The sequence below is a fragment of the Indicator indicator genome, chromosome 25, assembly GCF_027791375.1.
Source record: "Indicator indicator isolate 239-I01 chromosome 25, UM_Iind_1.1, whole genome shotgun sequence".
Lineage (NCBI taxonomy): Eukaryota > Metazoa > Chordata > Aves > Piciformes > Indicatoridae > Indicator > Indicator indicator.
In genome coordinates, this window is record NC_072034.1 from 16621921 (window position 1) to 16649464 (window position 27544).

Consider the following 27544-nt stretch of genomic DNA (forward strand, 5'->3'; position numbering starts at 1 on the left):
ATGGCTTCAGAATCCATGGTCCCAGAGCAGGCAAAACAACAGCAGGTGAAGGGGAAGAGGCGGCAGCAGCAGCAAGAGAGGGCTTCCAACAGTGATGCTGAGGATGACATCTTTGTCTTTGAAGCCAATGAGGCCTGGAAGGATTTCCACAGCTCTCTTCTTCACTTCTTTGAAGCTGGGGAGCTCTGTGATATCACACTGAAGGTGAGGTTGTCACAGCTCTATTCATCTAACACTGACCAATGAGCTGGGAATGAAGCAGAGAATCCCAGAATGGTCTGGGTTGGAAGGGAGCTCCAAAGCTCATCCAGGCCAACCCCCTGCACTCAGCAGGGACATCCTCCATTAGATCAGGTTGCCTGCAGCCCTCTCCAGCCTCACCTGGAAGATCTCCAGCCATGGAGCCTCAACCACCTCCCTGGGCAACCTCTTGCAGTGTTGCAGCAGCCTCCTGGGGCAGAACTTGTTCCTCACATCCAAGCTCAATCTGCTCTGCTCTCATTTCAAACCATTGCCCCTGAGGCTGTCCCTGCAGCCCTTTGGCAACAGTCCCTCTGCAGCCTCCTTGGAGCCCCTTCAGCTACTGCAAGGCTGCTCTGAGCTCTGCCTGCAGCCTTCTCTTCTCCAGGCTGAACCCCCCCAGCTCCCTCAGCCTGTCCCCATAGCAGAGCTGCTCCAACCCCCTGAGCATCTTGGTGCCCTCCTCTGGAGCCTCTCCATCAGGTCCAGGTCCCTCCTGTGCTGAGGGCTCCAGCTCTGGCCCCAGCCCTGCAGGTGAGGTCTCCCCAGAGCAGAGCAGAGGGGCAGGATCCTCTCTCTCCAGCTCTGGCCACACTGCTTTGGATGCAGCCCAGGCTGCCCTTGGCCTTCTGTGCTGCCAGTGCCCATTGCTGGCTCCTCTCCAGCTTCTCCCCCCCAGCAGCCCCAAGTCCTTCTCTGCAGGGCTGCTCTCAGTCTCATCACCCCCAGCCTGCATTGATATCTGGCATTGCCCTGTCTCAGCTGCAGGACCTTGCCCTGTGCCTTGTTGAGCCTCAGGAGATTCTCCTCTGCAGCCTGCCCAGGTCCCTCTGGCTGGCTCCCATCCCATCCCTCAGACTCCTCACCCACAGCACTCAGCTTGGTGCCATCTGCACCCCGCTGGGGGTGCCTCAATGTCATTGTTTGTATCATTGATGAAGATATTGATCAGCTCTGGTGCCAGCACTTACCCCTGAGGGTCTCCACTTGTCAGCCCTCTCCGTCTGGGCATGGAGCCATTGACCACTGCCCTTTGTGTCAATGTGCTAGAGGTGGCAGTGGGTTTGGGCAGGAGCATGGAAGCCATAAAATGCCTGTTGGATCTGAGGCTTCTTTAGATGTACCCAAGGGGTTTTCTTCCTTATTTAGAGAGCTTACAGCTGAAAGGTAAACACTGAAGATCCTGACAGTCCAGGAGAGGAAGGACCTGGCTTTGATCTCCCCCAGCTTGCCTCCTAAGCAAGTTCCCACTGTTGATCATCACATTTCTGTGCAGTGGCAGCTCCTTGCAGCTTCATTGTTCTACACACACTTTCATTCCTGATTTTTATCTCCAGTTGAGCATTGTTACTTTGCCTAATGCTTCCTGGCCAACAGGATTTCTGCAACACATCTGACTTCCACCATTCTCAAAGGGAAAACCCCAAACCAAGCCCCAGACAATTACACTGCAGCTGATCAAAGAGCAAAGGAGGAGGGAGGGAAACAGCTTTATGAATCTTGCATAGCAAGAGCTCTGCTTTTATTGCTCACACCCAGAGCTCAATTTACTGCTAGCATCTGGAGCAGTGCTTGCCAGCACCTAACACCTGTGAAGTGCTGGGTCCTGAACTTGGGGCACAACAACCCCAGGAAGGCTCCAGGCTGGGGGCAGAGTGGCTGGAAAGTGCCCAGCAGGGAAAGGCCTGGGGGTGCTGGGTGGCAGCAGCTGGAGAGGAGCCAGGGGGTGGCCAGGGGGGCAAGAAGGGCAGCAGCAGCCTGGGCTGGAGCAGCAATGGTGTGGGCAGCAGGAGCAGGGCAGGGATTGTCCCCCTGGGCTCAGCACTGGGGAGGCTACAGCTTGAGTGCTGGCTTCAGTTTTGGGGCCCTGAGTGCAAGAAGGACCTTGAGGAGCTGGAGCAGGGCCAGAGAAGGGCAAGAAAGGTGGGGAAGGGTGTGGAGAAGAGGGCTGGGGAGGAGCAGCTGAGGGAGCTGGGGGTGTTTGGTGTGGAGAAGAGGAGGCTGAGCTCAGGGAGACCTCATTGCTCTCTGCAGCTCCCTGAGAGGAGGCTGCAGCCAGGTGGGGCTTGGGCTCTGCTCCCTAGGAAGAAGTGACAGGAGGAGAGGGAATGGCCTCAAGTTGCCCCAGGGGAGGTTTAGGTTGGAGATGAGAAGAAAGTTCCTCCCTGAAAGGCTTTTCAAAGCCTGTCCCAGGCTGCCCAGGGAGGTGGTTGAATGCCCATCCCTGGAGGTGTTTGCAAGAGTCAGAGCTGTGGTGCTGAGGGCCATGGCTCAGCCCCAGCCTTGGCAGGGTTAGGATGGTTGGACTCCATGATCTGAAAGATCTTTTCCAGCCGAAATGATTCCAGAATCATGTAGCTGAGGTGTTTCTGACCTTGCCATCTTAGCAGTTCAAGATGGTTCCTTAAGGGAAAGAGATGAAGCACAGCTCCTGTGCCAAGCCAGCTGCCTTTAGGAGAAATTGTTTGCCTTACTATTGGGTCTGAACAGGGAGAATCCCTGAGAGATGTGTCCCTGGTACCCCAGCGGTAGCCACCTCATCATTCTAAACCACTTGGGAGACAGTGGGAGGCTGAGAGGAGGAGGCTCTGTCTCCCTTCCACCCCAGTGGCCAAGAAGAGTAGAATAAGGAAGAACATTTTCCTCTTCTGCTTGACAGCAGAGATTAAATTGCCTGTCATCAGTCTTGGGCAGGCAGCACATGCAGCAGCCTGTAGTGCTCCCAGCATTTGAGTTAAAGCTTACAGGACACTGACTGACAACACTGAAGCTTCTCCAGGCAGCACAAGCACAAGAGTCATACCAGATCTCAGCAATCTTCCTCTTCCCTTTTCTTTACCTCATCCTCATCTTTCTCCCTTTCCATGCACTCTGGTGTAAAAGGCAGAAAGTCTGAGTTTGATCAAGAGAATTAAACATTTGCTCCTGCTGGGAAAGCTTGGCTTGGAAAACACAGGGGTTGGAAGGGACCTCTGGGGATCATCCAGTCCAACCCCCCTGCCAAACAGCATCACCTAGGAGGTCACCCAGGAACACATCCAGGTGGGTTCTGAATGTCCCCAGAGATGGAGACTCCACCACCCCTCTGGGCAGCCTGCCCCAGGGCTCCCTCACCCTTACATTACAGAAGATCCTCCTCATGTTCAGATGAACTTCTGATGTTCCACTCTGTGCCCTGAGCCCTTGTCCTGTCCCTGGGCACCACTGAACAAAGCCTGGCCCCATCCTCCTGACCCCCAGCCGTGGAGTATTGATCAGCATTGATCAGATCCCCTCAGGCTGCTCTTCTGCAGGCTAACAGCCCCAGGGCTCTCAGCCTTGCCTCAGAAGTGTGGCTGCAGCTCAGCTTTCCTGAGCTGGGCTTTGCTGCTGCTCATGTGTATGAGGTGGGGGCAGCTGCTTTGGCAGTTGAAGGACAGAGGAGTGCAGGGCTTGGCTTCCAGGCCTCAGGCAGGGAAGAGGCAGTGGAGGCCAGAAGAACCTCCCTGCATCTGAGCAGGCTTCCTGCAGTGCCCCCTTGCAAGTCACTGACAACTCTGTCTTCAAGTCGAGTTTTGTGGAGGGCTGCTGCTTCTTTCTGGAGCACTCAGGGATTTGTGATGAAGAGGTTTGAACATCTCCTGTGTGAAGAAAGGCTGAGAGCCCTGGGGGTGGTTAGTGTGGAGAGGAGAAGGCTGAGAGGGATCTGCTCAATGTCTCTCAAGAGCTGAGGGCTGGGGGGCAGGAAGGAAGGGACAGGGACAGCCTCTGCTCACTGTGCCCTGGGCTAGGCCAAGGGGCAAGGGATGGAAACTGCAGCACAGGAGGTTCCAGCTCAGCAGGAGGAGGAACTTCTGCACTGGGAGGGTGCCAGAGCCCTGGAGCAGGCTGCCCAGAGAGGTTGTGGAGTCTCCTTCTCTGGAGCCTTTGCAGCCCTGTCTGGATGTGTTCCTGTGTGCCCTGTGCTGCATTCTCTGGTCCTGCTCTGGCAGGGTGGGTTGGACTGGAAGAGCTCCAGAGGTCCCTTCCAACCCCTAACATCCTGGGAGCCTGTGCTTGATCCCCAAATCAGCAGTAAAATCCATCTGCTTGAGGTTAGTTTAGCACTGGGTGAATGATCCAGAGGGTCAGAGGGGCCAGGCTCTGATCAGTGGCACCCAGGAATAATGGATAATAGCTGGAACCCAGGAAGTTACACCTCAGCAGGAGAAACTTCTGCTCTGTGAGAGCGCTCTACTCTGCCCTGGAGTATTGTGTCCAGTTCTGTCCACTTCAAGAGGGACAGGAAAGTACTGGAGAGAGTCCAAGAGATGCTGAGGGTGATGAAGGGCCTGGAACATGTCTGGTGAGGAAGGGCTGAGAGCCCTGGGGGTGGTGAGCCTGGAGAGGAGAAGGCTGAGGGGGATCTGATCAATGTCTGTCAATAGCTGAAGGGTGGGGAGCAAGCAGCAGGGGTCAGGCTCTTGGCTGTCCTGGGATAAGACAAGGGGCAAGGGACACAATCTGGAACCCAAGAAGTTCCAGCTCAATATGAGGAGAAACTTCTTTGGTGTGAGGCTGCTGGAGGCCTGGAGCAGGCTGCCCAGAGAGGTTGTGGAGTCTCCTGCTCTGGAGAGTTTCAAAGCCAGCCTGGATGTGTTCTGTGTGCCCTGCCCTAGGGGAGCCTGCTCTGGCAGGGGGCTTGGACCCAGTGATCTCTGGGCCTCCCTTCCAGCCCCTACCATTGTGTGACTCTCTGATTTCTCCTGCTTTCAGAAGAATACTACTGCCCTTGTGCCTGAGCTCTGACGGTGAGCAGTTCTGGCATTGCTCTTGTTAGACAGTTACTGATTTAACTGCTGGCTGGAGGGGAGCTCTGCTTTTGCAATGCCAAGCACATGCTGGGGAGTTAAAATTAGCAGATTTGGGTAAAACAGCAAAACCACTTCAGTCACAGATTGCACTGGGCTGGAAGGGACCCTCCAAGGTCATCTTGTCCAACCCCCAGCTCCGAAGTAGATCAGGTTGCCCAGGGCCACACCAAGTCTGGTCTTGAATGTCTCCAGGGATGGGGCAATTAAACCAAAGGCTCTAATTAGAGAGTGGGATGTGGGCAGAAGGAGGATCTCTGAAGGTGAGAAAGGCACAGGGGCTCTTCCTGGTAGAGCAGAGAAGCTGGTGGCAGCCTTTTTGCCTCAGTGCTGTCATTAATTGGAGTGACAAAGCCGTGGGAGCAGGCAGGGAGGCTTGCTCTGCTCCAAGGAGTTCAGCGTGGAACCTCACCTACCCTGCTGCATCTGCCACGTGAGCAGCTCCCTGGTGGAAGGTGGAGGGTGGCAGATGCTCACCATCTGCTTTTTTCCTCCTGGGTTGGTTTCTTTTTGTTCTTTGTGGAGTGATGTAATCAACTCCACTGCACCGTTTTGATCTGCAGCCTCCTCTGAGTGTGTTTGGTTTTGTACTCAGCTGACTGCTCCCCAGGCAGGGTCACACTGCTGTTGGGTAGGCAGAGACTTCATGGAGTCATTTAGGCTGGAGAAGACCTCTAAGGTCATCCAGGCCAAGTGCACTGCTAAGCCATGGCCCTCAGCACCACAGCTCTGCCTCTCGGAACCATCTCCAGGGATAGGCATTCAGCCACCTCCCTGGGCAGCCTGGGCCAGGCTCTGAGAACCCTTTCAGGGAAGAAGTTTCTTCCAATGTCCAACCTAAACCTCCCCTGGGGCAACTTGAGTCCATTTCCTCTCCTATCACTTGCTGAGAGGATGAAGAGCCCAAGCCCCACCTGGCTGCAGCCTCCTCTCAGGGAGCTGCAGAGAGCAATGAGGTCTCCCTGAGCTCAGCCTCCTCTTCTCCACACCAAACACCCCCAGCTCCCTCAGCTGCTCCTCCCCAGCCCTCTTCTCCACACCCTTCCCCACCTTTCTTGCCCTTCTCTGGCCCTGCTCCAGCTCCTCAAGGTGCTTCTTGCACTCAGGGCCCCAAAACTGAAGCCAGCACTCAAGCTGTGGCCTCCCCAGTGCTGAGCCCAGGGGGACAATCCCTGCCCTGCTCCTGCTGCCCACACCATTGCTGATACCAGGTGGTCTTCAAGGTCCTCTCCAACCTCAACCTGTCTAGGAATCTGTGATTCTAAGTTTACTGCATCAGTGCTGTTGCATCCTTGTTTAATGGCCTGCCCAGCTCTGGTGGCCAGATTACAACTGAGATCTGCTTGGGATCTGTTGATCTGATGTCAGAAGAGCAGGGCAGAAGGAGTCAGCTTGACTAAAACACAGCAGCTCGCTGCTCTTGGAGTTCAGAATTCACCTTTCAGCTGAGCTGTCCCTCCTCTGTGGCTGAACCTGAACAGTGCAGTAAAAGGCTGTGGGTGTCATAGAATCACAGAACTGTCAGGGCTGGAAGGGAGCTCAAGGCTCAGCCAGTCCCAACCCCCTGCCATGGGCAGGGACACCTCACACCACAGCAGGCTGCTCAGAGCCACATCCAGCCTGGCTGCAAAAACCTCCAGGGATGAGGCTTCCACCACCTCCCTGGGCAACCTCTGCCAGGCTCTCACCACCCTCCTGCCCAACAACTTCTTCCTCACATCCAATCTCAAGCTCCCCACTTCTACTTTTGCTCCATCCCCCCCACTCCTATCCCTCCCTCACACCCTCCAAAGTCCCTCCCCAGCTTTCTTGGAGCCCCCTTCAGATGCTGCAAGGCCACCAGAAGGTCTCCTGGGAGCCTTCTCCTCTCCAGCCTGCACAACCCCAACTCTCTCAGGCTGTCCTCAGAGCAGAGCAGCTCCAGCCCTCTGCTCATCCTCAGGGCCCTTCTCTGGACACCTTCCAGCCCCTCCGGAGCCTTTCTGCAACAGAGGCTCCAGCCCTGGCCCCAGAGCTGCAGGTGGGGTCTGAGCAGAGTGGAGCAGAGGGGGAGAATCCCCTCCCTGGCCCTGCTGGCCACACTTCTCTTGCTGCAGCCCAGGCTCTGCTTGGCTCTCTGGGCTGCAAGTGCTTCCTGCTGGCTCCTGCTTAGCTTCTCCTCCCCCAGCACTCCCAAGTCCCTCTCCTCAGGGCTGCTCTCCAGCCAGTCCCTGCCCATCCTATATTGGTTCTGTTCCCTTCTGCCTTCCCTTCCTTTCTGGGCTTGCACTCCTCACCCTTGTGGCCCTTCTCTGGACAGCTTCCAGCACCTTCCTGCAGCTCCAGCCCTGGATGCAGCTCTCCAGGTGGGGTCTCCCCACATGGTGTCCTCTTCTTCTCTTTCAGGTTGGCTCCAAGCTGATCTCCTGCCACAAGCTGGTGCTGGCCTGTGTCATCCCTTACTTCAGAGCCATGTTCCTGTCCGAAATGGCCGAGGCCAAGCAGAGCCTGATCGAGATCCGGGACTTCGACGGCGACGCCATCGAGGACCTGGTGAAGTTCGTCTACTCCTCCCGCCTCACCCTGACGGTGGACAACGTCCAGCCCCTGCTGTACGCCGCCTGCATCCTGCAGGTGGAGCTGGTGGCCAAGGCCTGCTGCGAGTACATGAAGCTGCACTTCCACCCTTCCAACTGCCTGGCGGTCAGGGCCTTCGCCGAGAGCCACAACCGCCTGGACCTGATGGACATGGCCGACCGCTACGCCTGCGAGCACTTCGCCCAGGTGGTGGAGGGCGAGGACTTCGTCACCGTCACCCCCCAGCACCTCCACAAGCTGCTCTCCTCCAGCGACCTCAACATCCAGGATGAGCGGCAGGTCTACGACGCCGCCATCAAGTGGCTGCTGGCCAACCCCCAGCACCATGCCGCATGGCTGGATGAGATCCTGGCACAGGTAAGGGCGGGCTGGGGGCGGGCATGGGCTGCCTCGGCGGCGGCTGGGGCAGGGACCCAGGTGGGAGAGTCGGTGATCTGCTGGGGAGAGTCGGGGATCTGCTGGGCAGAGTCAGGGATCTAGGTGGGAGAGTCAGGGATCTGCTGGGGAGACTCAGAAATCTACTTGAGAGAGTCAGGGATCTGCTGGGGAGAGTCGGGGATCTGCTGGGCAGAGTCAGGGATCTATGTGGGAGAGTCAGGGATCTGCTGGGGAGACTCAGAAATCTACTTGAGAGAGTCAGGGATCTGCTGGAGGGAGTCAGGGATCTAGGCGGCAGAGGGATCTGCTGGGGAGAGTCAGGGATGTACTTGAGAGGGTCCAAGGGAGAGCTACCAGGATGCTGAAGGACTTGGAGCACTGCCCTGTGAGGAGAGGCTGAGAGCCCTGGGGGTGGTTAGTGTGGAGAGGAGAAGGCTGAGAGGGGATTTAATAAATGTATAGGGCTGTGTTGAGTAGGTCAGAGAGGTTCTCCTGCCCCTCTGCTCTGCTCTGCCCTGCTGAGGCCACAGCTGGAATCTTGTGTCCAGTTCTGGGCTCCTCAGCTCCAGAAGGACCTCAGGGAAGTGCTTGAGAGAGTCCAGCCCAGAGCTGCTGCAGGCAGTGGAACATCTTCCTCAGGAGGAGAGCCTGAGGGAGCTGAGGGCTCTGGAGCTTGGAGAGGAGGAGCCTGAGGGGGAGCTGAGTGCTGGGGATGAAGATGTGCAGGGGGAGTGCCCAGAGGCTGGAGCCAGGCTCTGCTGGGTGTTCCCCAATGCCAGCACAAGGGGCAGTGGTGGAAGCTGAGGCAGAGGAAGCTCCATGGAAACAGGAGGAGAAATTTTTCCCCTGTGACGGTGCAGAGCCCTGGAGCAGGCTGCCCAGGGGGGTTGTGGAGTCTCCTTCTCTGGAGATATTCAAACCCCACCTGGATGTGTTCCTGTGTGCCCTGCCCTGGGTGCCCCTGCTCTGGCAGGGGTTGGACTGGGTGAGCTTTGGAGGTCCCTTCTATGATTCTGTGGAACATCTGAGGGCTGGGGGTCAAGAGGGAGGGGACAGGCTCTGCTCAGTGCACCCTGTGATAGGAAAAGGGGCAATGAATATTAACTTCATCGCAGGAGGTTCCAGCTCAGCAGGAGGAGGAACTTCTGCACTGGGAGGGTGCCAGAGCCCTGGAGCAGGCTGCCCAGAGAGGTTGTGGAGTCTCCTTCCTCTGGAGCCTTTGCAGCCCTGTCTGGATGTGTTCCTGTGTGCCCTGTGCTGCATTCTCTGGTCCTGCTCTGGCAGGGGCTTGGACTAGAAGATCTCCAGAGGTCCCTTCCAACCCCTAACATCTGTGAGCCTGTGCTTAGGGAGATCTCAAGGGGGGAAGTGTCCTTAGCAGCTGGTGCCTCATGTGGGGAGTGGTGGCAGTTGTGGAAGCAGGTTAGGTCCCCTGACCATCAGGAAGAATCATTCTCCTTTCTGTAGAGAGAAGAGGGAGACTTCTGGTGGTCATAGCTGAGGGGTGGGGAGCTGAAAGCCATCACTTGGCCTGCTGCTGCTGCAGCCTCAGGCACTGGGCTGCACTGCCCAGGGAGGTGGTGGAGTCACCATCCCTGGAGGTCTTTAAGAAAAGGTTGGATGTGGCACTTGGTGGCAGGGCTTAGCTGAGGTGGTGGTGTTAGGTCATGGACTTGGTGATCTCAGAGGTCTTTTCCAGAGGTCTTTTCCAGCCTCAGTCATTCTGTGATTCTGTTAAACACTCACTTCCCTTGCTGGTGAGTGTTTGTGCTTAAGAAAGCAGAGCAGAGCTGTTGAGGAGGGTCTGTCCATGGCTGGGCAATTTAAACTCTGCCTGAGCTGTGCCCCATCACGTTGTGCCACTTCTTCTGCCTAGGAACAAGTGATAGGGGAAGAGGCAATGCCCTGAAATTGTGCCGGGGAGGTTTAGGTTGGACATGAGAAGAAATTTCTTCCCTGAAAGGCTTCTCAAAGCCTGGCCCAGGCTGCCCAGGGTGGTGGTTGAGTGCCCATCCCTGGAGGTGACATGCTGGAACTGTCAGTGCTCACTGGGCTGGCACTGCAGGATCCAGAAGGAGTTTGCAGTTCACACCTCTAGACTTGATGTGAGTCCACTGCTTCTCGAGGGCTCTTCCAACCCCTACCCTTCTGTGATCTGAAAGAAACACACCCAGGTGTCAGGATGACCCTCAGCTGAACTCATCCAAACACCATCAGCCTGCCCCCTGTCAAAGTGTTGCTCCAGCTCCACAGGTAGTGGCTGTGAGAGTTTGAAATGCAGTGTCTGAGTCAGGTGTGGGGGAGCTGTGCTGGAGAGGAGGGAAGGTACCAGCCCTGCACTGCAAAATGCCCTCTGGATCTTAGCAGGTGGCATCAGCTCTGCTGCTTTCAGTCCCTCAACTCTCCTTGGGTGTTTTGCACTGCAGAGTTGCCTTGGTCCCCTGTGAGTGCCAAGCTCTGTGAGTGCCAAGCTCCACTGGCATGCTGCTGTCATTGTCCTCAGCAGTGTTCACAGTTCCTCATTATAGATCACAACTCTGTCTTCCAAAATCCTTCAGCTCACAGGCTCCCAGGCTCACAGGATGTGAGGGGTTGGAAGGGACCTCTGGAGATCTTCCAGTCCAACCCCCCCTGCCAGAGCAGGACCAGAGAATGCAGCACAGGGCACACAGGAACACATCCAGACAGGGCTGCAAAGGCTCCAGAGAAGGAGACTCCACAACCTCTCTGGGCAGCCTGCTCCAGGGCTCTGGCACCCTCCCAGTGCAGAAGTTCCTCCTCCTGCTGAGCTGGAACCTCCTGTGCTGCAGTTTCCATCCCTTGCCCCTTGGCCTAGCCCAGGGCACAGTGAGCAGAGGCTGTCCCTGTCCCTTCCTTCCTGCCCCCCAGCCCTCAGCTCTTGAGAGACATTGAGCAGATCCCTCTCAGCCTTCTCCTCTCCACACTAACCACCCCCAGGGCTCTCAGCCTCTCCTCCCCAGGCAGTGCTCCAGGCCCTTCAGCATCCTTGCAGCCCTCCCTTGGCCTCTCTCCAGCAGATCCCTGTAGATCCCTCCTGAGCTGGGGAGCCCAACACTGGATGCAATATTCCAGGGGAGGTCTCAGCAGGGCAGAGTAGAGAAGGAGGAGAACCTCCCTGGCTCTGCTGCCCACACTCCTCCTAGTGCATCTCCTCTGGATATGCTGTTTTACCTCAGTGGATCTTTCTCTCCTCTCTTGTTCTTCATCTTCCTCACTGTTTCTCTCACAAGGACACACAGAAGGCTTGCAGAAATAAATGGCTGTGGGGAGGAGGACATTTCAGGGCAGGCTTGGAGGGGCTGCTCTTCAGATCTTCAGAGCTGCTCTGGCACTGGGGATTGCTCTGGGCAGTGACCACTTGTGGCCTCACCCAGAAAGGGCCCTTCCATTCCTCAGCCTGTTCCAGCTCTCTGCTGGGGAGCCACAGGAAGGATTTGGGGAAGTCAACAACCTATTAGGTGTTTTTTTTCCTTTTTTTTTGGCTGGGTTTGTTTGTTTTTTCTTCAATCCTGTAGTCTGTCAAGTCCACACCAGAGCAAGGTGTCACTGCACCAGCAGCACCTCCTCAGTAGGCACAGAGCTCATGCTCAGTGTTTCCTAATCCACCCTCCTAGGCTGGCATAACAAAATCCCTGCCTCCAGCAGACTAACCTAACCCAGGCTCTCCTGGTGGAGTCAGAGCTGCTGGGCCAGGTGGGTTTTGCAGCACTAGCAGCAGCACTTCTTCCACAAAAGTGCTCAGGGGGTTGGAGCAGCTCTGCTATGGGGACAGGCTGAGGGAGCTGGGGGTGTGCAGCCTGGAGAAGAGAAGGCTGCAGGCAGAGCTCAGAGCAGCCTTGCAGTAGCTGAAGGGGCTCCAAGAAGGCTGCAGAGGGACTGTTGCCAAAGGCCTGCAGGGACAGCCCCAGGGGCAATGGTTTGAAATGAGAGCAGAGCAGATTGAGCTTGGATGTGAGGAACAAGTTCTGCCCCAGGAGGCTGCTGCAACACTGCAAGAGGTTGCCCAGGGAGGTGGTTGAGGCTCCATGGCTGGAGATCTTCCAGGTGAGGCTGGAGAGGGCTGTGGGCAACCTGATCTAGTGGAGGATGTCCCTGCTGAGTGCAGGGGGTTGGCCTGGATGAGCTTTGGAGCTCCCTTCCAGCCCAGACCTTTCTACGAATCGATGATTCCTCTGCTCCCAGCCTGCTCCAAGGGCCGATTCTGCACTGCTGCTGAAACCCACGTGGCTGTAGTCCCTCCAAAGAGCTGCTGACCCTACTGGGAGTGTGGGCAGGGCCAGCTGAACCCTGGCTGGTGTTGTTGAGGAGCATGGGGACTGGCAGCTGGCCGGGGGTGACCCTGAGCCCCTCCAGCAGTTGACTCCAACTGTCTTCGTTTCTGTCAGGTCCGGCTGCCTCTCTTGCCCGTTTGCTTCCTTATGGGTGTTGTGGCAAAGGAAGAGATTGTCAAGCAGAATCTAAAATGTAGGGATTTGCTGGATGAAGCAAGAAACTACCACCTTCACCTGAGCAGCAGGGCAGTGCCAGACTTTGAGTACTCCATTCGCACAACACCAAGGAAGCAGACTGCTGGTAATCTAAATGTGTGTCTGGTGATCAGCAGGGAAGTGGTGTGCAGGGTTTAGGGAGCTTGCTGGAAAGGCTTGGTCATGGCCTGAATGCAAAAAGCTTGAGGTGGGGAGATTGAGACTGGAGATCAGGATGAAATTCTGGCCAGTGAGGGTGGGGAGACACTGGCACAGGTTGCCCAGGGAGGCTGTGGATGGCCTCCTCCCTGGAGGTGTTGAAGGCCAGGCTGGATGAGGTCTTGAGCAGCCTGTGCTGGTGGGAGGGGGTTGGAACTGGATGATCTTGAAGGTCCCTTCCAACCCAGCCCATTCTGTGGACATGGGATGAGCACTGGGAAAAGCCATTCTGTGCCTCTGGGCAGTTAGGGGCTGTGCTGCCCTTCCCTAGCAGACCTTTAGCAGCCACTGTCTTTCTCCAGAGCATTATTTGTTTATCCTGATGGGATGTCTATTAAAGCTGGGGTGTGGAGGACCTCCAAAACATTATTTGTTTATCCTGATGAGATATCTATTAAAGCTGGGATGAGAAGGATCTCCACAGCATTATTTATTTGTCCTGGTGGGATAGCTATTAAAGCTGGGATGTGAAGCACCTCCAAAACATTATTTTTTTTATCCTGATGATGTATCTATTAAAGCTAGGATGTGAAGGACCTTCAAAACATTGTTTATCCTGATGGGATATCTGTTAAAGCTGGGATGTGGAGGCCCTCCAAAACACTATTAGGTTATCCTGATGATGTATCTGTAAAAGCTGGGATGTGAAGCACCTCCAAAACATTAATAGATATCCCATCAGGATAAACAAATAAAGCTGGATCTCCAGAACACTCTTTGTTTATCCTGGTGGGATATCTGTTAGAGCTGGGATGTGGAGGACCTCCAAAAGACTATTTGGTTATCCTGATGGGATATCTGTTAAAGCTGGGATGGGAAGGATCTCCATAGCATTTTTTATAAAGCTGGGATGTGGAAGACCTCCAAAACATAATTTCTTTATCCTGATGGGATATCTGTTAAAGCTGGGATGTGGAGGACCTCCAAAACACTATTTGGTTATCCTGATGGGATATCTGTTAAAGGAGGGAAGGGAATGATCTCCAAAACACTTGTTTGTTTATCCTGATGGGATATCTATTAAATCTGGGATGTGGAGGACCTCCAAAACACTTATTTGTTTATCCTGATGGAATATCTATTAAAGCTGGGATGGAAAGCATCTCCAAAACACTTATTTGTTTATCCTGATGGGATATCTGTTAAAGCTGGGATGGGAATGATCTCCAAAACACTTATTTGTTTATCCTGATGGGATATCTGTTAAAGCTGGGATGGGAAGGATCTCCAAAACACTTATTTGTTTATCCTGATGGGATATCTATTAAAGCTGGATCTCCAGAACACTCTTTGGTTATCCTGATGGGATATCTGTCAAAGCTGGGATGGGAAGGATGGGCTCAAAGCCATACCCAGAGCAGTCAGTGCTCACCTTTTTGGCTTGAGAAGGTCGAGCTGCCTTTTAAAACTCTGTGGCTTGAACCTAGAGCCAGAAGCAAGGGCTGCAAACGAGGCTCTAAAGCTTAACTTCCCCATTGTTGTATTTAACAAGCTCCCCATTTATCTCCCTGAGCTGAGCCAGATCCCCAAGAGCATATCTGAAACATGCTTTGTTTGGGTTTGGTTTTTTTTTTTTGCCAAGAGCACAGAGAGTTCATTGCCATAGCAGCAGCCCAAGGCCAGAACCCAAGCACCCACTTAGGCAGGTCAGCACTCCTGCAAAAGGACTTCTCCCCAGCTGCTTGCTGTGGAGTTCTCTCTGCTCTGCAGCTTTAGCCCTCTCCTCCTTTCCCTGCTTGCCTGGCAGTGGTGTTGTGTCTCCTGCAGGTGTGCTGTTCTGTGTGGGGGGCAGAGGAGGCTCGGGGGACCCCTTCCGCAGCATCGAGTGTTACTGCATCAGGAGGAACAGTTGGTTCTTCGGCCCCGAGATGAACAGCAGGAGGAGGCACGTGGGGGTCATCTCCGTGGGAGGTCAGTAACCCCCCAGCCCAGCAGGCCTCTTCCACAGCCTCTTGTGTGCTCCTGCTGCTTTTGCAGGGCTTGCTTTCACTGCAAGCTTCCCCAGGGAAGCTGCTGCCCCCGGGAGGGGGTTTGAATGCTGAAGCGATCCCAAGGCGTGCTCGTGGCAAGGGCTCTGCAGCCAGCTGGGAGAGCTGGGCTGGAGAGAAGGCTCCAGGGGCACCTTGGCCAGGCCTTTTGGTGCTTAAAGAGACATGGGGACAGAGGAGAGCATGAAGATGATCCAAGGCTGGAGGACCTCTGCTATGGGGACAAGCTGGGAGCAGGACAGGGAGGGGATCCTGCCCCTCTGCTCTGCTCAGACCACACCTGCAGCACTGCCTCCAGCTCTGGAGCCCCCAACACAAGAAGGACCTGGAGCTGTTGGAGAGGGTCCAGAGCAGGCCACCAAGATGATCAGAGGGCTGCAGAACCTCTGCTATGGGGATAGGCTAGGAGAGTTGGGGCTGTTCAGCCTGGAGAAAAGGCTCCAAGGTGACTTTAGAGCTTTCCAGGATTTGATGGTTGGTGGTTTTCATAAAATGTAGAAGTGGAACTTGATGCTGAAGCAATGGTGCCCCCAGCAAAAGAGGGACATGGAACTGCTGGAGTGGGTCCAGAGGAGGCCAAGAAGATGATCAGAGGGCTGGAGAACCTCTGCTGTGGGGGCAGGCTGGGAGAGTTGGGGCTGTTCAGCCTGCAGAAGAGAAGGCTCTGGAGACACCTTCTGGTGGCCTTTCAGTGCTTCAAGAGCTGATCAGAAAGCTGGGGACAGGTTTTGAGCAGGGCCTGGTGTGACAGGACAAGGGGGGATGGTTTGAACTCAGAGGGAGAATCAGAGTAGAGAGAGGGGAGAAATGTTTGACCCTGAGGGTGGTGAGAGCCTGTTCCAGGTTGCCCAGAGAAGAAGGTAGAAGCTCCATGCCTGGAACCATTCCAGGTCAGGTTGGATGGGGCCCTGAGCAACCTGCTCTGGTTGAAGCTGTCCCTGCTGAGTGCAGTGGGACTGGACTAGATGACCTTTAAAGGTTCCTTGCAGACCAAGGTACTCTCTGATTCTATGAACTCTTGCTTTAATAGGGTGATTTATATTTTTGTTCATCAGTTTAAGACCATTTATAATAATGAGAGTCACCTGGAATTTGCTCCTTTCAGACTTAAATCTGTATGGGCAAGCCCCCAAGGCCACAACTCCTCCAAGGGCAGCCCTTTAGTTTTGGCTCTGCCATCTTCTGACACAGGTCTGTGCAGTCCAGAGCAACTCAGCAGCCCTGAAGCAACTTCTCCATGTACACAGTAGGCCCTGGAGGGGCTGCAGGAGGCTCCCCTGTGGTGCTGCAGGAGGCCAGAGATCTTTTTTACCCCTGTAGAAAAACAGAAGAGGCTGAAAGAAACATCCCAAAGTGATCTCTGCTACAGTACTCAGGGGAAGACTTCTGGAAGTCCACATCAGGACAGAGCCTTGGTTGGGTACAGCCTGCAGAAATGCACTTCCTGAAGCCCTGATGTTGAAAACATTGGAAAGCTTTGAAAACATTGGAAAGCTTTAGCCCTTAGCTGAGCTTTCCATTTCCATGCAGGGAGGTAAATGAGAGCTGAGGTGTGGCCAAGCCATCTGAAAGGTTGTGTGTGTGTGGGGGGGTGTGTCTGTGTGTTTCAGGTAAAGTCTATGCAGTGGGAGGCCATGATGGCAATGAACACTTGGGAAGCATGGAAGTGTTTGATCCTCTCACAAACAAGTGGATGATGAAGGCATCAATGAACACCAAGAGGTATGTGTGCCCTGAGCTGAGATTTCAATCCCACTCTGTGCTACTGGGCTCAGTTTGGGGACCCTCACTCCAACAAGGACATTGAGGAGCTGGAGCAGGGCCAGAGAAGGGCAAGAAAGGTGGGGAAGGGTGTGGAGAAGAGGGCTGGGGAGGAGCAGCTGAGGGAGCTGGGGGTGTTTGGTGTGGAGAAGAGGAGGCTGAGCTCAGGGAGACCTCATTGCTCTCTGCAGCTCCCTGAGAGGAGGCTGCAGCCAGGTGGGGCTTGGGCTCTGCTCACTAGGCTCAGGTGAGAGAAGTAGAGGCAATGACCTGAAATTGTGCCAGGGGAGGGTTAGGTTGGAGAGGAGGAACAATTTCTTTGCTGCAAGAGTGGTCAGGGACTGGCACAGGCTGCCCAAGGAGGTGGTGGAGTCCCCATCCCTGGAGGTGTTCCAGCAAGCTGTGGCCATGGCACTTGGGGCCATGGTTTGGTGGCCATGGTGGGGTTGGGTTGGTGTTGGACTGAATGACCTCAGAGAGCTTTTCCAGCCTTAATGATTCTGTGATTTTTCTCTGAGCCTTCAGCCCCTTGGCCAGTCCTGATTTCCACCACCTGCAGACAGAGCACTTGGGGCCATGGTTTGGTGGCCATGGTGCGGTTGAGGGTTGGACTGGATGAGCTTGGAGGCCTTTTCTGACCAAAACAATTCTATGATTCTATGTTAACAATACTATGTCTAATCTCACTTGGGGAAAGTGGGGGGAGAAAGGCAGGAAAAAAGATTCCCACTCAAGAATCCCATGGAGGTACCTTTAGGTTGGATATGAGGCAAAATTCTTCCCTGAAAGGCCTATCAAAGACTGGAACAAGCTCAACATCCCCCAATGGTTGAATCCCCATCCTTGGAAGTGTTTCAAAGAGGCAGAGATGTGGTGCTGAGGGACATGGAGTGACAGGACAAGGGGTGATGGCTTCAAGCTGGAAGAAGCTGGATGGAGATGACACCTGAGGAAGCAATTCTTGCCCAGGAGGATGGTGAGGCACTGGCACAGGTTGCCCAAAGAAGTTGTGGAGGCTCCAAGCCTGGAAGGGTTCCAAGGCCAGGGTGGATGGGCATTGAGGAAGTTGGTCTTAGGAGGAACTGCCCTTGCACATAGCAGGGAAGCTGGAGCTATACAATCTTTCAGATCCCTTCCAACCCTGCCCACTCAGTGATTATTTATTACAAACTTGACCTTTTCCCTGTTCTTTTTGCCATAGCTTGCAGCCAGTGCTGCCCAAGTAGTGCTGGAGTTGGTGTCACAGGATCACAGAACTGTCAGGGCTGGAAGGGAGCTCAAGGCTCAGCCAGTCCCAACCCCCTGCCATGGGCAGGGACACCTCACACCACAGCAGGTTGCTCACAGCCACATCCAGCCTGGCTGCAAAAACCTCCAGGCATGAGGCTTCCACCACCTCCCTGGGCAACCTCTGCCAGGCTCTCACCACCCTCCTGCCCAACAACTTCTTCCTCACATCCAATCTCAAGCTCCCCACTTCTACTTTTGCTCCATCCCCCCCACTCCTATCCCTCCCTCACCCCCTCCAAAGTCCCTCCCCAGCTTTCTTGGAGCCCCCTTCAGATGCTGCAAGGCCACCAGAAGGTCTCCTGGGAGCCTTCTCCTCTCCAGCCTGCACAACCCCAACTCTCTCAGGCTGTCCTCAGAGCAGAGCAGCTCCAGCCCTCTGCTCATCCTCAGGGCCCTTCTCTGGACACCTTCCAGCCCCTCCAGAGCCTTCCTGCAACAGAGGCTCCAGCCCTGGCCCCAGAGCTGCAGGTGGGGTCTGAGCAGAGTGGAGCAGAGGGGGAGAATCCCCTCCCTGGCCCTGCTGGCCACACTTCTCCTGCTGCAGCCCAGGCTCTGCTTGGCTCTCTGGGCTGCAAGTGCTCCCTGCTGGCTCCTGCTCAGCTTCTCCTCCCCCAGCACCCCCAAGTCCCTCTCCTCAGGGCTGCTCTCCAGCCAGTCCCTGCCCAGCCTGGATCTAGAATCGATTTGGAAGTAAAGAAAGGAATTTTTTAACCATAGATATAGATATATATACAGATATGTGTGTATACTGGTAGGGACATTCTGATAGACTGATAGAGATATTCTGATTGATAGGGATGTCTTGACAGGGATGTCCTGCTAGATGTGTGTATATATTGTGTGTGTGTATATATTGTGTGTGTGTATCCCTCAGTAACAGGGAGGGTCACAAAGGCAAAGGATAAGGATAAAGAGGCAAATACCCAACACCAGCCCCAGCACCCCCAAGGCCTTCCCTTCAGGGCTGCTCTCCAGCCGGTCCCTGCCCAGCCTCCTCAGTTCCCTTCCTGGCTGCCTTCCCTCCCCGGTGGGGCTCGCACTGAGATGTGTCTGCTGTGCTTTTCCCCTAGGAGGGGCATTGCCCTGGCCTCCCTTGGTGGCCCCATCTATGCCATAGGAGGGCTGGATGACAACACCTGCTTCAGTGATGTGGAGAGGTACGACATCGACTGCGACCGCTGGAGCGCCGTGGCCCCCATGAACACGCCCCGTGGAGGGGTGGGCTCCGTTGCCCTCCTGGTGAGTGCCACCCTGCCCCTCCCCAGCTGGGCACAGCTTAGCCACACACCTCCATACTCAGTGCAGCCGGTGGGGCTCAGCACCCCGAGGCAGCAAAATCCCTAGGGAACTCCTCTCTGGAGGTGCTGAAGGCTGGATGAGGCCATGGGCGAGCTTGGGCTGGTGGGAGGTGTCCCTGCCCATGGCAGGGGGCTGGGGGCTGGAGGAGCTTTGAGGTCCATTCCAACCCATTTTGTAACTGAGGTGAGGATATTTAGGCAGAGACTCCTCCTGCTGCCCATTCCAAGCATATTGCTCTCTACAGCTACCTGCAGGGAGGTTGTAGCCAGGTGGGACTTGGGCTCTGCTCCCAGGCAAGCAGCACCAGAACAAGAGGACACAGTCTCAAGCTGTGCAGGGGAGGTTTGGGCTGGAGGTGAGGAGAAAGTTCTTCCCAGCAAGAGTAATTGGCCATGGGATGTGCTGCCCAGGGAGGTGGTAGAGTCCCCATCCCTGGAGGTGTTCAAACCAAGCTTGGCTGTGGCCCTTGGTGCAATGGGTTAGCTGTCAGGAGGGGTTAGGTGTTAGGTAATAGGTTGGGCTTGATGATCTCTGAGGTCTTTTCCAACCTGGTTGATTCTGTGATTTGAGGTACTGGGGGCAGGTAGCAGCCTCCTGCTGACATCAGCCTGAGGCTTCATGTTTCACTCCAAAGGCTCTGCTTGGTCATGGTTGCTGAAGGTATCTGCACCTTAACCCCTCTGTCACCATGGATGCCCTGCCCAGCTTCTCCACCTCTTTGGTTGGGAGAGGGCATTAACAAGTTGTTAAATGATAGAATCACAGAACTGTCAGGGCTGGAAGGGAGCTCAAGGCTCATTCCAGTCCCAACCCCCTGCCATGGGCAGGGACACCTCACACCACAGCAGGTTGCTCACAGCCACATCCAGCCTGGCTGCAAAAACCTCCAGGCATGAGGCTTCCACCACCTCCCTGGGCAACCTCTGCCAGGCTCTCACCACCCTCCTGCCCAACAACTTCTTCCTCACATCCAATCTCAAGCTCCCCACTTAAACTTTTGCTCCATCCCCCCCACTCCTATCACTCCCTCACTCCCTCCAAAGTCCCTCCCCAGCTTTCTTGGAGCCCCCTTCAGATGCTGCAAGGCCACCAGAAGGTGTCCTGGGAGCCTTCTCTCCAGCCTGCACAACCCCAACTCTCTCAGGCTGTCCTCAGAGCAGAGCAGCTCCAGCCCTCTGCTCATCCTCAGGGCCCTTCTCTGGACACCTTCCAGCCCCTCCAGAGCCTTCCTGCAACAGAGGCTCCAGCCCTGGCCCCAGAGCTGCAGGTGGGGTCTGAGCAGAGTGGAGCAGAGGGGGAGAATCCCCTCCCTGGCCCTGCTGGCCACACTTCTCTTGCTGCAGCCCAGGCTCTGCTTGGCTCTCTGGGCTGCAAGTGCTCCCTGCTGGCTCCTGCTCAGCTTCTTATCCCCCAGCACCCCCAAGTCCCTCTCCTCAGGGCTGCTCTCCAGCCAGTCCCTCCCAGCCTGGATTTGTGCTTGGGATTGCCCTGCCCCAACTGCAGGACCTTGCCCTTGGTCTTGTTGAAGCTCCTGAGGTTGTCCTGGGCCCAGCTCTGCATCCTGTGCAGGTCCCTCTGGATGGATCCCTTCCCTCCAGCCTGTCAGCAGCACCTCACAGCTTGGTGCCAGCAGCAAACCTGCTGACAGTTCTCTGGTTCTAAGCTCTGGTTTCTCACTGTAAATTCAGAGCAAGAGTCTAAAACGAGCCCCAAAACTGATCCCAAAAGGAGAGCCAAGAGGAGAGAGCAGAGACCTCTTCCTGCTCACTCTGTTTCAGACCTTCCTGGGCAATGTGCCCACTGCCAACATACTCTGGGCAGGAAGAGCCCAGCCAAGCACAGTCCCAAATCCCAGCGTGGGCTTCTCCCATAGAAGAAGAATGGAGCCTTGTTACCTGTCCCCCCAGGGGGAGGAGAAGGCAATTTCAGTCCTTTTGTCTTCTGGAGATGGGGGAGGGAGGGAGAGCTGTGGGGGACAGCCCTCGGCTCTGCCCTCTGCCTGAAGGGCTCCAGGCACAGCTCAGCTGCCTCTCTGCAACTGCCCTCCAGAACCACGTTTACGCCGTGGGGGGCAACGACGGTGTGGCCTCTCTGTCCAGCGTGGAGAAGTACGACCCCCACCTGGACAAGTGGCTGGAGGTGAAGGAGATGGGGCAGAGGAGAGCCGGCAACGGCGTCAGCGAGCTGCACGGCTGCCTCTACGTCGTGGGTGAGTAGCGGCTGCGGTGCTGCCCTCTGCTGGGGATGCGGAGGAACTGCTGGGGACTGTGACCTCCCTGGGGACAGGGAACTGCTGGGGACTGTGACCCCTCCTGGGGACAGGGAACTGCTGGGGGCTGTGACCCCTCCTGGGGACAGGGAACTGCTGGGGACTGTGACCCCTCCTGGGGACAGGGAACTGCTGGGGACTGTGACCTCCCTGGGGACAGGGAACTGCTGGGGACTGTGACCCCTTCTGGGGACAGGGAACTGCTGGGGACTGTGACCTCCCTGGGGACAGGGAACTGCTGGGGACTGTGACCCCTCCTGGGGACAGGGAACTGCTGGGGACTGTGACCCACCCTGGGGACAGGCAACTGCTGGGGACTGTGACCCCTCCTGGGTACAGGGAACTTCTGGGGACTGTGACCCCCCCTGGGGACAGGGAACTGCTGGGGACTGTGACCCCCCTGGGGACAGGGAACTGCTGGGGGCTGTGACCCCTCCTGGGGACAGGGAACTGCTGGGGACTGTGACCCCCCTGGGGACAGGGAACTGCTGGGGACTGTGACCCACCCTGGGGACAGGGAACTGCTGGGGGCTGTGACCCCTCCTGGGGACAGGGAACTGCTGGGGACTGTGACCCCTCCTGGGGACAGGGAACTGCTGGGGACTGTGACCCCCCTGGGGACAGGGAACTGCTGGGGACTGTGACCCACCCTGGGGACAGGGAACTGCTGGGGACTGTGACCCCTCCTGGGGACAGGGAACTGCTGGGGACTGTGACCCCCCTGGGGACAGGGAACTGCTGGGGACTGTGACCCCTCCTGGGGACAGGGAACTTAGCACTCTCCTGGGGTTGGTTTCAGCTTCCCCTGCAGTCCCAAAGCCCAAGTGGGAAACAGGTTTAGATTCCCTCCTCCTTCTCCTTGTTTTTTTTTCCTGTTAAGGTAAATCAAATGAGGCAGGAGAAAGGTGAGGGGAGAAAAGAACCACAGAATTGTTAGGGGCTGGAAAGGACCTCAAGGCTCAGCAGTTCCAAGCCCCCTGCCATGGGCAGGGACACCTCACACTAGAGCTGATTGCCAGGTCCTGCCCCTGGGTCACAACAACCCCATGGGGAGCTCCAGACCTGGGGATGTGTGGTTGGAAAGCTGCAGCTTGGAGAGGGACCTGGGGGTGTTGGTTGGCACTCACTGCCCATGAGCCAGCAGTGCCCAGGGGGCCAAGATAGCCAAAGGCCTCCTGGCTTGGGTCAGAAGCAGGGTGGGCAGCAGGGCCAGGAGGTGACCATCCCCCTGTGCTCAGCACTGGGGAGGCCACATCCTGAGTGCTGTGTTCACCTCTGGGTCCTCACTCCAGGAGGGACATTGAGGTTCTGGAGCCTGTCCAACAAGGGTCTGGAGCCCCTGGGCTAGAGGAGGGACTGAGGGAGCTGGGGGTGTGCAGGCTGGAGAAGAGGAGGCTGAGGGAGACCTCAGTGCTCTCTGCAGCTCCCTGGAGGGAGGTTGGAGCAAGGAGGAGGCAGCCTCTGCTCCTTGATGTTGAGCAACAGGAGCAGAGGAAATGGTTCCAAGCTGCACCAGGGGAGGTTCAGGCTGGATCTCAGGAAATCTTTCTGCCCTGGAAGGTTCTCAGACATTGGCAGAGGCTGCCCAGGGCAGTGCTGGAGTCACCATCCCTGGGGGTGTTCTGGCAGCACAGACCTGGTGCTCAGGGATGTGTTGTGGTGCTGAGCCTGCAGTGCTGGGTGCAGGGCTGGACTGGCTGAGCCTGGAGGTGTCCTCCAGCAGGATGCATTCCGTGACAGTGTGACAGGAGGGACAGCTCTCAGAGCTGCTTCTAGGAGCTGGGAAAGCTCAGGGGAAGAACCAGGGCTGGCCACTGGGTCCCTGGGCACCTGGGTGCCAGCAGCTCCCATTGCTACCAGCAGCTGCCCTGGGTGCCAGCAGGAGCTGCCCTGGGTGCCAGCAGCTGCCCTGGGTGCCAGCAGCTGCCCTGGGTGTCAGCTGCCCTCTGCTGGGTGCCAGCAGCTGCCCTGTCCACCAGCAGTCCCCCTGAGTGCCAGCAGCAGCCAAGGGTGCCAGCAGTCCTCCCTGAATGCCAGCAACCCCCCCGGGTGCCAGCACCAGCTGCCCTGTGTGCCAGCAGTCCCCCTATGAGCCATCAGCATCCCCCCTGGGTGCCATCAGCAGCCCCCCCGTGTGCTGAGGCGGTGGCGGTGCCTTGCAGGGGGCTTTGACGACAACTCTCCGCTGAGCTCGGTGGAGCGCTTCGACCCCCGCCGGAACCGCTGGGAGGCGGTGGCAGAGCTGACCACGCCCCGGGGCGGGGTGGGCATCGCCACCCTCATGGGCAAGATCTTCGCCGTGGGAGGCCACAACGGCAACGCCTACCTCAACACGGTGGAGGCCTTCGACCCCCTGCTCAATAGGTGACTGCTGGGGGCTGTGACACCCCTGGGGACAGGGAACTGCTGGGGACTGTGACCCCTCCTGGGGTTAGGGAACTGCTGGGGACATTTGGTCCTCTCCCCCTCCACTTCCTCCTCCTCCCCCCTCTGCTTCTTCTTCCCCCTCCTTCCCTCCCTCCTCTTCCCCCTCCTTCCCTCCCTCCTCTTCCCCCTCCTTCCCTCCCTCCTCTTCCCCCTCCTTCCCTCCCTCCTCTTCCCCCTCCTTCCCTCCCTCCTCTTCCCCCTCCTTCCCTCCCTCCTCTTCCCCCTCCTTCCCTCCCTCCTCTTCCCCCTCCTTCCCTCCCTCCTCTTCCCCCTCCTTCCCTCCCTCCTCTTCCTCCTCCCCCCCTCCTCTACCCCCTGCTGTTCTCCTCTTTCCCCTCTCCTCTTCCTCCCCCCCCCACCCCCCCGATGCTTCTCTCCCCCATCCACTGCAACAGGCTGCCCAGGGAGGTGGTTGAGGCTCCATCCCTGGAGCTATTCAAGGTGAGGCTGGAGAGGATGTCCCTGCTGAGTGCAGGGGGTTGGCCTGGATGAGCTTTGGAGCTCCCTTGCAGCCCAGCCCACTCTGTGTGACTAGCACCAGGAGTGCTACTCTTGCCTATAAATACTGAAGCTCCACTTCCTCCTCCTCTTCCCACCCTGTCCTCTCCCCTTCTTCCAACAAGAACATTCATCCCTCTGGTGATTCCAGTCTGGTTGTGCACTGTGTTTACTGGAATCAGAGAACTGTCAGGGCTGGAAGGGACCTCGAGGCTCAGCCAGTCCCAACCACCCTGCCATGGGACCTTCCAAAGTCCCTCCCCAGCTTTCTTGGAGCCCCCTTCAGATGCTGCAAGGCCACCAGAAGGTCTCCTGGCAGCCTTCTCCTCTGCACCCTGCACAACCCCAACTCTCTCAGGCTGTCCTCAGAGCAGCTCTGCTCATCTGCTCATCTGCTCAGCATCTGCTCATCAGATGCTGATCTGTTAGAAGGTAGAAGGGCTCTGCAGAGGGACCTTGCCAGGCTGGACAGATGGGCAGAGTCCAACAGGATGGCATTCAACAAGTCCAAGTGCCAGGTGCTGCACTTTGGCCACAACAACCCCATGCAGAGCTACAGGCTGGGGTCAGAGTGGCTGGAGAGCAGCCAGGTGGAAAGAGACCTGGGGGTACTGGGTGACAGCAGCTGAACAGGAGCCAGTAGTGTGCCCAAGGTGGCCAAGAGAGCCAATGGCATCCTGGCCTGCATCAGGCATAGTGTGGCCAGCAGGAGCAGGGAGGTCATTGTACTCCTGTACACAGCACTGGTTAGGCCACACCTTGAGTACTGTGTCCAGTTCTGGGCCCCTCAGTTTAGGAAAGATGTTGAATTGCTGGAGCATGTCCAGAGAAGGGCAACGAGGCTGGGGAGAGGCCTTGAGCACAAGCCCTGTGAGGAGAGGCTGAGGGAGCTGGGGGTGTTTAGCCTGGAGAAGAGGAGGCTCAGGGGAGACCTCATTGCTCTCTACAACTCCCTGAAGGGAGGTTGTAGCCAGGAGGGGGTTGGTCTCTTCTCCCAGGCAACCAGCAGCAGAACAAGAGGACACAGTCTCAAGCTGCACCAGGGGAGGTTTAGGCTGGAGGTGAGGAGAAAGTTCTTCACAGAGAGAGTGGTTGGCCATTGGAATGTGCTGCCCAGGGAGGTGGTGGAGTCACCATCCCTGGAGGTGTTCAAGAGGGGATTGGACGTGGCACTTGGTGCCATGGTTTAGATAGTCATGAGGTGTAGGGTGACAGGTTGGACTCGATGATCTTTGAGGTCTCTTCCAGCCTTCTTGATTCTATGATCTGCCCTCTGCTCATCCTCAGGGCCCTTCTCTGGACACCTTCCAGCCCCTCCAGATCCTTCCTGCAACAGAGGCTCCAGTCCCTGCCCAACCTGTCTCAGTGCCTGGCCTTGCCCTGCCCCAGCTGCAGGAAGAGAGATGCCAGAAGCCCTCACGATGTCTTTTGCTGCAGGCTGCCCAGGGGGGGCTGGGTGACAGCACTTCAGACAGGCACAAAAGCTTCCAGGCTGCTGAGAAAGGGCCAGGGATTCACTTTTTGTGGTTTTTTGTTTTTTTTTTTTTTTTTTCTTTCCCCATCTCCTGCAGGTGGGAGCTGGTGGGCTCAGTGTCACACTGCAGGGCAGGGGCAGGTGTGGCTGTGTGCTCCTGTCTCAGCAGCCAGATCCGGGACATGGGCCAAGGCTCCAGCAACGTCGTGGACTGCATGTGAGCTGCTCCCTCCTTGGCAGTGCAGAGAGCAAAGCACCTCACAGCTGCTCAGCACCCTGGGGGCTGTGGGCAAGAAACAAACCCTGCCTTGTCCTGCTGCCAACCTTGCCTGCTGCAGCTGCCCTGCTGCTGGAGGCTTCTTTGTCGCTGGTGGTTGGAGGAAACATGGAGTGGAAGTGTGGCTGAGAGGAGACAACCTGCCAGGAGCTGTACTCATCCTGCTCTTGGGAAGCTGGCACTGCAGAATCTTCGGAGGGAGAGGCTGCAGGGGTGCATTACTGAGCTGGGGAAAGCAGGCAGGAGTGTGGAGGGAGCACTGCTCAGTGGTGCTGAGCCTCCCCCACAGCTCTGGAGCACAGCAGTGAGGGCTGAGCCTCCCCCACAGCGCTGGAGCACAGCACTCAGTGGTGCTGAGCCTCCCCCCACAGCTCTGGAGCACAGCACTGAGTGGTGCTGAGCCTCCCTCAGAGCCCTGCTGCACCTCTCCTGGGGGGTCTCAAGTACCACTTCATGGCTCTGGTTTCCAGGAGTGTAACCTCCACCATTTCCTGCTTGTGGGAGAAAGCTTCTGGAGCTGCAGGAGGTAACAACCTCCCAGCTGCTCAGCCTGGAACCTGCCCTCTCCAAGGACTTCCCCAAGCTCAGACACTTGCTGGGCAGCTGGAAAAAGACTCTGGTCCTGAGCACAGCCAGTGCAGGAGGGTCACCCTCCAGCCTGCAATAAAGTCTGGAGCAGCCACGTTCCTGCTTGAGAGGTCACCACTGGAGCCTGTCCCCCCTGGGAGGAGGGGCCAGTGAGCAGGGGTGGGATGCCCTGGTGGGCTGGGTCCTCGGTGCTCTGCAGCATGGGGAAGCCCAGGGGAAAAGCTGCAGAGTGCTGCAAAGACCTTGAAATGCAGCTCTAGGAGGTGGCAGGGCCAAGGGCAGTGGCCAGCAGCAGCTCTGGAAGAGCTCTGGAGGGACTTTCAAGACCCGAGGTCTGGGACAGCAGTTCCTCTGTGGGAGCTCTGGAGGTGCTTTTAAGACCCAAGGTCTGGGGCCAGCAGCAGCTCCTCTGTGGCAGTTCTAGAGGTACTTTTAAGACAGAAACTCCATTTTTAGTCAGTTAAGCCAGGAAGACCAAGCCCCCAAACCTAAACCAAAGAGTGAGCGAGCAGAAGAACTGGAAAGGAGCTGGGGGAAGAGTCTGGCAGCCCCATGTCCTCTTGGGCAGCCACAGACCTTGAGTGCCCAGCACAGTGCAGCTCTGCACCAAATTGGGTGGCAGTGTTGATCAGCTGGAGAGGAGGAAGGCTCTGCAGAGGGACCTGGGCAGGCTGCAGCCATGGCTGAGCTCAGCTGCAGGAGGCTCAACAAGGCCAAGGGCTGGGTCCTGCACTTGGGACACAACAAGCCCAGGAAGGCTCCAGGCTGGGGGCAGAGTGGCTGGAAAGTGCCCAGCAGGGAAAGGCCTGGGGGGGCTGGGTGGCAGCAGCTGGAGAGGAGCCAGGGGGTGGCCAGGGGGGCAAGAAGGGCAGCAGCAGCCTGGGCTGGAGCAGCAATGGTGTGGGCAGCAGGAGCAGGGCAGGGGTTGTCCCCCTGGGCTCAG

General features: G+C 56.8%; 1 protein-coding gene across 3 annotated transcripts; it reads left to right on the plus strand.

Moving 5' to 3' along the window:
- On the plus strand, positions 1–25957 carry KLHL8 (kelch like family member 8). 3 transcript variants are annotated; one of them, XM_054392370.1, is made up of 9 exons: positions 1–204; positions 7455–8003; positions 12431–12617; positions 14498–14641; positions 16329–16440; positions 18840–19008; positions 21118–21277; positions 23500–23701; positions 25834–25957. In XM_054392370.1, exons 1-9 carry the CDS (start codon positions 1–3, stop codon positions 25955–25957), a joined length of 1851 nt encoding a protein of 616 aa, XP_054248345.1. The 3 variants fall into 3 exon arrangements, with proteins under 3 accessions (XP_054248345.1, XP_054248346.1, XP_054248347.1); XM_054392371.1 differs by having other exon boundaries at positions 7683–8003; XM_054392372.1 differs by lacking the exon at positions 7455–8003.
- Positions 25958–27544: the final 1587 nt, after the last annotated feature.

Bases quoted from the DNA above. Each gene is read 5' to 3' on its own strand.
- KLHL8 (XM_054392370.1), top strand. From the start codon at position 1: ATGGCTTCAGAATCCATGGTCCCAGAGCAGGCAAAACAACAGCAGGTG. The intron at 14,642-16,328 runs GTCAGTAACCCC...TGTGTGTTTCAG, and splicing joins GGGGGTCATCTCCGTGGGAG to GTAAAGTCTATGCAGTGGGA. The intron at 19,009-21,117 runs GTGAGTGCCACC...ACTGCCCTCCAG, and splicing joins TGGGCTCCGTTGCCCTCCTG to AACCACGTTTACGCCGTGGG.